This window comes from Trachurus trachurus (assembly GCF_905171665.1).
Source record: "Trachurus trachurus genome assembly, chromosome: 15".
NCBI lineage: Eukaryota > Metazoa > Chordata > Actinopteri > Carangiformes > Carangidae > Trachurus > Trachurus trachurus.
In genome coordinates this window covers 16,537,625-16,549,313 of record NC_139906.1, presented here as the reverse complement: position 1 = coordinate 16,549,313, position 11,689 = coordinate 16,537,625, and the positions used below count along the sequence as shown (strand labels likewise).

General features: G+C 40.2%; 1 protein-coding gene across 4 annotated transcripts; it reads left to right on the top strand.

Annotated features, from left to right (window-relative positions):
* The first annotated feature begins 498 nt into the window (after window positions 1-498).
* washc2c (WASH complex subunit 2C) lies at window positions 499-11,034 on the top strand. Of its 4 annotated transcripts, none has more exons than XM_083987642.1 (31): window positions 499-662; window positions 1,725-1,868; window positions 2,080-2,244; window positions 2,399-2,467; window positions 2,618-2,791; window positions 2,890-2,983; window positions 3,072-3,133; window positions 3,234-3,287; window positions 3,390-3,491; window positions 3,601-3,685; window positions 3,891-3,950; window positions 4,071-4,195; window positions 4,314-4,404; window positions 4,495-4,539; window positions 4,621-4,824; window positions 4,924-5,075; window positions 5,225-5,335; window positions 5,789-5,881; window positions 5,972-6,073; window positions 6,182-6,289; window positions 6,387-6,562; window positions 6,732-6,855; window positions 7,072-7,485; window positions 7,565-7,693; window positions 7,780-7,881; window positions 8,019-8,093; window positions 8,320-8,379; window positions 8,895-9,122; window positions 9,234-9,944; window positions 10,046-10,217; window positions 10,346-11,034. In XM_083987642.1, exons 2-31 carry the CDS (start codon window positions 1,725-1,727, stop codon window positions 10,489-10,491), a joined length of 4,377 nt encoding a protein of 1,458 aa, XP_083843768.1. In that variant the 5' UTR covers window positions 499-662; the 3' UTR covers window positions 10,492-11,034. The 4 variants fall into 4 exon arrangements, with proteins under 4 accessions (XP_083843768.1, XP_083843767.1, XP_083843766.1 ...); XM_083987641.1 differs by having other exon boundaries at window positions 3,387-3,491; window positions 4,074-4,195; XM_083987640.1 differs by having other exon boundaries at window positions 3,387-3,491.
* Window positions 11,035-11,689: the final 655 nt, after the last annotated feature.

Genomic DNA, 11,689 nt, shown 5'->3' with positions numbered 1-11,689 from the left:
TACACACTTTGGATAAGTGAACCAAGTGAAATGAGGTTCCAGTTACTTTTTCTCACATTAAATGTAACTTATTCCAGCTACAGTAAAACATGAAACTGTTACTTAGTTATCTTTGAACAGTGCTTACTAATCCAAGGAATAAGTAACTAAATAAAAACAAATGGCAAAAGAGCCACTCAAGTGCTAAAACGACGACAACAGAACAAAACAAACGTTTCTCTGTTGTTGTGTTACTGGTGTGCAGAAATATATATATATAAAAAAAACATCCATGTGTAGAAGGGTGTGCATGTTAAGTTTATTTAATTTCCAATACGTTATGCATTTGAAGAACACTACGTTTAAAGGGAACATTAAATACCATGTATCTTCGTTACAGGAATATGTGTGAAAAGAAGAGGCCATGTAAACTCAACTTTTGTTAACGAGTTGGTTTCAGGTCTGTTCCTCCTCTTTTTCTTGGTTGTTTGTTCCACTCCGCCCCACTTTCGCCGGGTTGCCAGGCAACAGTAGTCAGGTGACTGTCTGCAGACAGAACATGGCTGACCTGTCAGAAGACCAATGAGGGAAAGGCCAAATTTAGCATAATCGATCTAATTTTTTTACGTCGTTTCTGACCACACTTGACCGCCGTGCCCAGCATTTGACCTGAGGTATTCAAGGTAAGCATGGGAGCGCTTAAATTTTGGGTGAAAATATCGCTCTGTGTTACTTGGAGCTGCTGAAGCTAACGTTAGTATTGGCTAGCTAAGTTGAGCTAGCTGCTAGCCAAACAGTCTCGGCTTTCTCTTGCAAAAGCAAGCCTATTTGAACGTGAAAGCTAGAAAAGGGAAATAACGTTTTGGCATGTTTGCGAAGACACAACAAGGTGTTTTCAATAAATATGTAACGTTTTTTACTTAAAGCCAAAGCTAGCTTGTTGTATTGCAAGAGTAGCATCAAAACTACATTTGTTACAGGGGAAATAACGCTACAAGTTAAATGCATTTCCTATGAGGTGTTTCTGTGGCTCTAAGACTGTAAACTTATACTTTAGTTTAGTTTATTCGACCTTTCCAGGATAATCGTTCTCACATTCCGTAACAACACAAGGAGCCTCATGACACATTCACCAAAACACCATAAACATAAATATATGACACAGACCATTGACCAGTACGGAACATACTGCTGTGACAACATCACCGCCATAAGTTTCTATCCACACACACAGTTCCCTGTGAGCAGGAAATCGGAGGATAAAATTTGAATTTATTGTCATCAGTCGGGCTGTTGACGCTGAATGGTGATGATTGGAGAGTGATCTGCGTGGTTTACTTTACAGTTTAAAACCCTTTTCAAAGCCATCCGCATGTATCGTTTATTTGGCCTTAACTTTGCCCACAGTTCTGTGCAGGAATGCACCAGTCCGCTTACATACTACTGTGTGCGACTGGTTTATACTATCACTACAGTTTATGGTTTGGACTTTGGCAAGAATGGTACAAAATTTCAGAGGAGACCTTGGTGTGTCCATATAAAGTTGCTTAAGTGTTTCCTAACAGGCTTTTACATCCATACAGTTTGTCAACTGTTTACCTCAAGTAGAAACTGGTACAATTACACAACATGGGCCATGTTGTGATATAAGAATGTATTTTTCATGATGATGTATTCATGCCAAGTACTTGAAAGCACTTCTGAATTATTAATGCCATTACTAACAACAAGTGATCTGATGGCAGATGAGTAGGCTGCCGGATGGGATGGCAAATGGCCCAAGCCGGAGTGAAGACTTGGAGAATGATGCTCAGATTTGGGAGAGACCCTGGTCTCTTGAAGAAATCCGGCAGAGCAGTGCCAGTTGGTCTTTGGCAGCTGACTCAGGGGTAAGTCAGAAATGTCTTCCCCATCTATGATACAGGCTAAGAAAGATGATTCAGACCAGCCATAGATCAAGGAAATTGATTAAAAAAAATCTTTAGAAATTATAGTAGTTTAAAGGGATTGTGAAATGTATTCTGCTTTGGTGCAATGGAAGTAACTCTGCAACCACTGCTGTCTCCACAACGTTTTTATTTTTATTTTTTGTCTTCACAGCTCTTCCTGTTCCTCCAAGACTTCTCCCAGAGAATGCTGTCAAAGACACATGACATTGAAAAGCAGTTGGACAGTCTTATCCGTGACACCAAGGCCACAGACAGCTGCTTGCATTCTGTCTTTAATGACTTCCTCATGCTCTCTAATACACAGTTTATAGAAAATGTAATGTATATCATTTAAATATTTAATTGACTTTGGTTTTATTTGTTACACTATTACTCTGACAATTCACTCAGAAATCAAATAGCATCTTTTAATAAACTGTTGTTACACCTTTGGTAACAAACACATCTTTCTTGTTCATGTGCTGTTGCAGAGAGTATATGATGAGGAGGTAGTAGAAACTATAACAAAAGTGGATGCTTTGGAGAAGCAGTCTGAACAGGTATAACACATTCATTCTTCCTACTCGTAACATTTACTGGTGTGTAAAGTTGACACTGACCAATGATGCATTTCAGTGCTATTATTCTATGGCTTTCCCACAACATTTGCATGTATTCCTATGTGACTGGCGTTCTTGTTTTTTCTCAAGGAGAAGACTCGAGAGCAAAAAGAGGCCGAGTTGATCCCGAAGATGCAGGAAGCTGTGAATTATGGTCTGAGAGTCCTGGAGTCAGCCTTTGAGCATTTGGACATCAAAGCAGGAAACTCTGACTCGGAGGATGAGGACGTTACGGACAGAGTGGAGGCTATCCTAGAGCCTAAGGTATGCTCTTGAGCTTGGATCAGAGAATGAATACTGCAAAAATACATGTGGGAATGAATCTGTATATTAATAGGCTTCTGTTTTTCCTTGTCTTTTAGGATCTTTATGTGGATAGACCACTCCCATATCTGATTGGTTCCCAGGCCTTCATGGAACAAGATGATGTTGGACTTGGTGACCTCTCAAGTGATGGTAGTATACTGTCTTCACTGTGCATGGCCCATCAGACCTCACATAATGTAGTGTTTATTTCTCTGATTATTTATCATTCCTTTTACAGAGATGTCAGTTGACAGTGACAGAGACAGTGTGATTGAGAGTGAGGATGGCAAAGAAGAAGATGTAAGACCCATTTTCACTGTATTTGATGGTTTTTAATCCTGCATGTTAAAGAGCAAAATCTAAAACATCTTTGTATTTCTTTTACTTATTAATTTAACAGCATTCCGATGAAGACTTCAACCAGGACGATGAATTTCACAGTAATATTAAGAAGGTACACTAGATGTTTATTTTTGTAGCACTTGTTTTGCCTAGAGAAAACATTTAAACTGAAAAAACTAATGGTTTTTAATTCTCCTTCCACATTCCCTAGAAGTCATCCATGTTGAGTTATGAGGATGATGATGACGAGGAGGAGGAGGACGAGGATTCTGACATATTCGGAGAATCAGACAAGGATGACGATGATGACACAAAGGTAGGCCTGCTCCAACTTTGCAGATATATCATTCATTCTCTTGGCTTTTTTTCTAATTTCAATCACAAAACATGACTTTTGCCTTTGTTTGTTTTTATGTCACATTCAGAATACAGGCCAGTCATCCTTTGCTGATGAGCTGGCAGCCCGAATCAAAGGTGATCCAGTTAACAAACCGGAGGTAGATCGTGCATGTAAGTCCCTATCATCAAAATAACTTGTTTTATTTAATATTATCTCACTTAATATTTATTTTTTGTTTGTCACACATATTTCATTTCTGTAAAAGTCCCAATGTTTACATTCAAGATTGACATTGAAAGCATGTCAGGGATGTGTGGCATCATTGCATGTGCATGCTTATGGATATTTTCTTTTTACCATGTCATATCTTGGAAGCACTGACATCTAAGAAGAAAAATAAAAGCAGAAAAGAGCCAAAGCCTTCAAAGTCACAGGGTAGGACTTTCATTCATCATCAATGCAATTCAAACATTTGTTTAACCTTGCTGTAGTTATCTCCGCAGTATTCCAATTTTCCCCAGCACGCAGCTCAATACTTTGTGTGTGTTGTAACAGCAGCTGAAGACGACAGTGATGACATGTTTAAGCCACCAAAGATGGATGATGACGACTTTTCTCCATTTGGGGGGAAAAGTGGCCTCTTCAGTGGAGGGAGAGGCCTGTTTGACGATGATGATGAGGTACATTAAACTACATGACTTTAAGTGCTCTCTGTGATTGACTCTAATTCCACTCTACAGAGACTCTGGACTGCAGCCAGGTTTTTAATTTGTGCTGTGTTTACTCAATTCCGTTCAGGGTGATCTTTTCTCTGAGGCACCAAAACCATCTGTGTCTGAAGAGAAAAAAGCAATGAATGAAAGTACAAAAAGCACAGCTCAAGCTACAGGTAAGACAGCAATATATATGTGTGTAGAGGTATATACTGAAGAACAAGTTGACTAGCATGTTGTCTCATATTTTTTCCTTTTCATTAAAGAATCAGGAAAGAAGATTCCAGCGGGTGCTGTTTCAATATTCCCAGGTAGTCACTTGTACAATAATGACATCACTTTTTCATCTGCTTTATCATCCTCAAACACATCCAATCGCTTTCTCCCAACAGATAACAGCCTGTTCAGTTCAGGGAATGACTCTGATTCAATGGAGAGCAAGGAGAATGGAGCTCCAGTTCCCAAGACCAGTGTTGCGTCTAAACCAGCCCCCACAGGAGCCGCTGCTGTTGGTGGAGGAGGAGGTGGGCTGTTTGATGATGAGGAAGAGGATGATGACTTCTTCAGTAGTAAAAGTCTGACAAAATCCGACACTGGTAAGACTGTGAGAACGGACTGTTCAGTGCTATCGTCCATGCAGGTGAGATCCTCACAATCAAACAACTGCATTTTTGCTATTTTCTGCTCTTTTGCAGCTGAGAAGGAGAAACCCAAACCCAAGAGAGCTATCGACCTCTTTGATGAAGACGATGAAGATGGCGATATTTTCAGTGATAAGTACAGTACGCCAGCTTCGGCTCAGAGCAAGAAGGAGGTTGTGGAAGAGACGAAACCACCTGAAAAGAAGGTAACAGCTTTGTACATATATTCTTATCATTTGCTCTCTGATGGCTCACAGTATTTACAGTTGCATTACTTCTATATTTAGTGTGGTATAGCCACATTGTGTCTTTGTGAGACTTAGCTATAATACCCATAATTCATTGTCATATTTAGATGCCAGCTGGTGCCATCTCCATGTTTGGGCCTGGGACTAAAAGCTTGCTCAGTGAGGGCCTGAAAAAACGTCAGCCGTCTACCAGCGAGGAGTCTGAGAAATCTGAGGAGGTCTGAATAGAACATTGTCTGACTATATCTTTCTGCCAAAATCAAATTTGGTGTGTTTTTACATGCCAAGTGACACGTTTTTAACTCAACAAAACTCCCTTGGTCTTCTGTAATTCGCAGTGTGTGCAGGCAATCTCAACTTAAATTGCAATGTCCTTCTATACACCACCTGGTAAATTTGTTGTGAGGTTGAGCTTGCCCCGACAATGACTCACAAACTCAAAGATGAAAAGACCTAGTTGCAGTCAGTATATTGATGTTTGCTCATATTCGAGTGCAAAAAGCCATATTTGATTTGTTTTAGAGTTGACTGCTGGCCTTTACTCTTGTTGACACAGTTCACTGATCTTTGCTCAACCTAATACTAAAACTTCAGGTTAGAATTTAGAAACTGTTTATATCAAACTTACTTTTGTTTCTCATTTTCATTCATCTTCATTTTATTTCCATCAGAATGGGCCTGCTACAGATGTTGGTAAAGCTGCTATCAAGCAGGCTCCAATCCCCCAGAGTAGAGGCCTCTTCTCTGATGATGAAGACACACAGGTAAGGCTTTCAAAGTCTACTGAGAAAAAACTGTAACAACAATGATAATGTGAATTTTAATTACACAATATATGTGTTTACCTTCTACAGGTATACCCAAGCATTCCTAAGAGTCAGTCTAAACCTGAACTCACGAGCCAGAGCAAAGCCAGCAAACCGCCAATCTCATTATTTGATGATGAGGAAGAAGAGGTAGAAAACTTACAAATATTTTATACACACAAGCAAAACTGAAATAGGTTAGGGTTGTTGTTGTTTTCAGTGCACATGTAATAACTGTTTTGTTTTTTTTTCTTGCAGGATCTGTTTGCATCTGCATCTAAATCTAAACCAAAACCTAATCAAGGAAAACCCTCCACACCACAGCCAAGTAAGACTGTGTCCAGCTCCCTCTTCAGTGACGATGAGGTATGACAATAAGGAAAATTAAAAAAAAAAAAATGTCCACAGCTTGCCAATATCTAAGTTTTGGGACAATATGATAGATTTGTTTCTTCAATGACAGGACCAGTGGATAGGCTCCAAGAGTAGTGCAACAACACCAGAGACCAAGTCAGGAGGCATGAAGCCCAGTGCCAGCGCCCCCTCCAGTCTCCCCAGTGCCAGAACACCTCAGAAGAGCAGCCTGTTTGACAACGGCGACGATGAAGAGGATCTGTTTGCTCCATCAAAAGAGTCAAGGTATTGGAGTATTTATGTCTTTTTACATTCTGTATAAAAACATAACCTGCATCCTCACTGTTATAATTGCATTAATTCTGACACTGTGCTAAGTTAAATAAATAACCATTTTTAAACTGTATTTCCAAGTTTTCTTATCTATCTTCCTGCTCTGTCACTTTTCACATAGTCAAAAGAAGCCTCAGAGAGTCGCACTGTTATTTGAAGATGAGGGTGATGATGATGAAGTTAAAGGATCCCTCTTTGGCATCAAACCAGCCATCAACACAAACACTCCAGCCCCAGCTGCTCAAGTGAGTGAACTGCCTCATTTTATTCTAATTTGTCATGAAAAACAATCACACTTTTGAAGCTCGCAGTTTAACAGAAAACACCAAATTTAAAAAATCACGCCGGCTCTATGAGTTTGTCATGCAACAGTGACTGGGTGATTGCTAATGTTTTTAAACCATTAATTTGCATTATCTCCCTCTGTGAGATTAAATTCCTTTATCACTTGTATTCCTCAGACCCCTCAGTCGTCCTCCCTCTCACAGAAATCAGAGGAGGTTACAGTTTCTAAGACAGCAGCAGAGGACAAGCCTGCCCTCCAGGAGAAGCCAGCTGCAAAGACCCCTGAGCCTTTTCCACCATCAGCGTTGCCGGAGAATAGTGAAAGTAGAAAGAAGCCTGCTGGAGCCGTCAGTCTCTTTGGAGGCATTAACGTTCTGGAAAACAAGGCAAAGAGCCCGTTGAATGAAGATGACAATGATGACAGCTTCCTCTCCAAGGACAGCCCACCACCAAATGTTAAGGAGGAGAAGAAGGAAGAGAAAGTTAAAACAAAAGCTGTTAGTCTGTTTGAAAATGAGGAGGAAGATGAATCAGATTGGAATGATCCCATTTTCACACCGAGTAAACCCACTAGCAGAAACACACTAAAGGTTTGTATGCATTCCAGCAAACCCGAGTGTGGTGTGAAGAATTGATTAAGTTGCATCTGTCTCTTTTTCCCTCTTGCAGCCGACGGAGCAGCGACCACAGGCAAAGAGCACTGGTGTGTTCCAGGACGAGGAGCTGCTGTTCAGTCAGACGCAGCAGAAGGACAACGACCCAGATGTTGACCTCTTTGCCACCTCAGGGAAAGCTGCAGTCAGTATATTACATAGTCTCATATGTTTATATATCTACTTCTTCTTTCTAGTTGTTAAGAAATCATGACTGTGTTTACTTTTTAGAGCTCCAAGCCCAGCTCAGTGAAGCCAGCAGCACAAAGTCTGTTTGCAGACGACGATGAGGATGACCTCTTCAGCTCCACCAAGCCAAAAGCTTCTCCTCCGGTAGCAATTTGATTATGTTGGTGATTTAGATTGAGGCAGATTCCCTCTTCCCAGCTCAGCTGTGTAAAAAGATTTCTGAAGTCCAGCATGAGAAATTTCAGCCCTCTTGAGTTTCCTCTTTTAATTTACATTTGCAGAAAGTAGCAGAGAAGCCCAGTAAACCTACTGAAAAAGCACCACTAGCAAGTCCAGAGCCTGTGTCAGAGATTCAGGTGAGTCTACTCGAAGAATATATTATCTTCAGTAATATTATGAAATACATTATTTTTGAAGCTATGAACACATGACTTTGTGGTCATGTTTTCCTCATTTTTCCCCCCATGTATTTCTGCTTTTGTATTTTTTATTAATCATTTTAATTCACTGCCTATTCAAAGATTGTAATGTCAGTGAACTCAAGAAATATAGTTCTGATCCTGCTGTAATCTGACTACACAGAAACCTGCTCCGAGCCCTGTAAAACCTAAAGAGTCCTCATCAAAGATTGGGAAACTTCAAGTAATTTTTATTTTATTTTTTTTATCTTTTATGAAATCAGAAGTCTTCATTCTTGGCATTTCACTCTGATTCCTGCTGATAAAAGACTTTCCAATTCCGACATACATAATTTGTCTTTGAAGGTTTCTTCTTCTGTCTGGGCTTTTCCATATTCCAACTTTAAAACTTGGCTATAACAGAGCGGCATGACTGTCAAAATGAAGATAGTTCTTTGTTTTGATCTTGCTTAACTTGAACATTTTGCTCACTCTCTTTCATTTTCATTAGATGGTATCCGTTCATCTTTCTCTTGCCTCATTTCCATCTACAGTTCTGGTTTTTCATTTTCCTCTGAAAGTCTGCTGCGTGGAATCACACTGTATAAACATAGAGAGAAGTTGAAAAGGGTAGTTGTGAGGCAATGACATTTAATTAGGAAGTCTGTGTAAAGCTCTTTGTTCACTACTCAGGATCCATCGTGTCTTTTTCACCTTGATAAATATTTTTACTGATACATTTGTTCATTTTACACTCAGGCCAATCTGATGATCAACACAGCAGCGTTGCTCCCTGGTGCTGCTCCCAGCATGCGAGGGGCTGTGGGTGTACTTCCTGGCATAGGTCCTAGTTCCTCCTCTGGGGTGTCTAGCTCCAGCCTGAGCCCCAGTCCTGCCACAACTCCTGTAGGAGCCCAGGCAGACAGTGAGGGAGCAGTGGGCTTCGACACCCCAGTCCAGGCTACAACACTGCAGAGTGCACACAAGGTGGGTTTGTGATTCCGAGAGCATGATGCCTGTTGATATCAAGCTTGAATTCTTTTACTTTTGGGGGGTTTTCTGATCTGTCCTTTTGAGAGCAAATCTTCTGTCATGCAGGGTCGTCCCAAAGGTTCTGCACTTCGGAGACCCCAGTCGAGAGCTGCAAGGCAGCAAGCTGCCCAGAGATCTGTGGAGGAAGTCGATGCAACCCTTGGTGAAAATGTTCCTGGGCCAAACCCCAGTCTCTCTGGTTTGGTCTCACCCGTCCCCGAAAAATCCAGCCAGACGCCTGCCAGTCTGCCACGACCTAACTCAGCTGTTCCCACAGCCTTGCCCACCTCCTCACCCCCCCAACCTCCACTCTCTGAAATCTCCCCCAGACCCTCTGTACTAACTTTGCCAGTATCTATAAACGCTGGAAAGAAAGACTCTAGTAAGGACAGCCTCAGTGCCAAGGGGCCGCCCTCTTCTGATGAGGATGACCTTTTTGGCTCAGACAGTCTGTTTGAAGCTCCTTCAGTCACTAACACACCCTCTACCAGACAAAATACCAAGACTACGCAACCTCAGGCCAGTAGTGGGGCAGCACCGAAGAAGGACAAAGACAAAAGCACACTCCCTTCCATTTTTGATCATGACAACACCGGTGACCTTTTCCAAAAGGTCAAACCAAGGTCAACCACTAAGAAAGCCAAGGCCTCGTCTTTTTTGGAGGATGATGATGATGATGAGGACATCTTTGGAGTGAGCAACAGTTCCACTCCCTCATCCACAAGTAGTAAAGAAATCAAGAACAGCAGTAGTTTTTCAAAGCAGGACATCTTCCAGGTATCTTGATTTTACACTGGTGGTAATGTGGTCAAGTGTTTGTGTGTGCCATGATGAAATTTTCTCGCTTGTTCTTATTGGCTGAATATCTGTGTTGTCAGGATGAAGTAGCCACTGTGCCTAAAGTTCACAAGAAGCACAAAGAGAAGAGCATTGATGCCAGCTTGTTTGATGACGACGTAGACATTTTTGCTGACCTGTCGGACACTTTAAAACCAAAACAGAAGTCCAAGACAAAGGGAGAGGCCAAGTCGATATTTGATGATGACATGGGTAAGTAACAATAAAATGTGTGCAGGCATTTATGTGCTTTTGATGCTTGCTTTTGCTACTGTACTGTGGTCTAGCTTCTCTTTTTAAAACCGACCAAACATTGTGTCCATCTTTCTGTTTTTTTAAAGATGACATCTTCTCACCAAGCACAGTAAAACCAGTGGCAAAGGCTCCCCATAAATCAAAGAAGACGCCGCCATCCCAGGAAACCAGTGCAGCAGCAGATTCAGGCAACATATTTGATGATCCACTTAACGCTCTTGGTGGGAACTGAACTGTTGTTTCTCAGTAATCGGATTTGTACACTTGTGGAATGTGGATTAATTCTTTTGTCATTTGGATCGCTGAAAGATTGGAGATCAATACACTGTTGATAGAGTATTTATTCATATAAATTCATATAAATACTGTGGCTTATTTTTGGCAGATAAAGACTCAAATGAAAATGGTTCCGTCATCTTCTGACAGCATTTCCAAAATCATCTCATCAGATCATATTATACAACAGTTATTATATACTGTTAATCTTTATTATACATGATAGCACTTTATAAGCATACCATATGCTTAGCCTCAAAGCCTGCAGAAATTAACAGTAAATTGTCTTGTTTGTTTTGAAGATGTTTATCTTTTGGCTTTGCCATGTTGAGATTCCATGTCTTTGGGTTTGTGCCATATCACGGTTATGAGAAATCATTATGTTTACTTAGCGTCTTAGGCATTTTGACAATGTTTTTATTAATAAGAAATTCATCCATTTCTTAACTTTGGCTGTGATGAAAAAGGAAATTCATTTTTAATAACTAAAAAGAAACATATTTTATGCTATTTGAAATGTGTGTGATTATTTCCGATTTAACTTGTTTTCATGTGCACTCTGTCTGAAATATTTATCACTGTTTGATATGAGCAGAAAGCTCACTCCAAAGGAAAGGAGCGTTAGATCTGTTCAGTAACAACATTTCTCTTTCATTTGTGGCTATGGTTCAGTTTTAAATGAGTATCATCATTGTAGTTAAAAAAAAACATTTGCTCTCCTAGCACTCACAGAACACCCATCTAGCTTTTAGAAATTCTGTAACCTTTTCCACATTAGGTTGTAAATAAAGCTCCATACACAGTGAAAGCACAGTTTGTAGATGACAGGCTGAACGCTCTTGAAGATGATATTAAGTCTTTCTTAATAAAAATTTGAAGGATCAGGACCTTAGGTGCTACAAAGCGACAAACATCTGACATCAGACAGTTTAGATAAAGATACAATTTTTGTAACGTTTGTATGGGAAAAGGTCAAAATTCATGTGAACATGTTAGAAAATGTTCACTTTCATCATAACATGTTTATTCATGTCACTGTCAATGTATTTCATTAATTATTTAAAAAAAAAAGATGAAGCAGCTCTTAGACTTTAATATAAACTGATAAAATGTACTAGGAAAGTAATTTGTACTAATGTTGTAAACACATATTT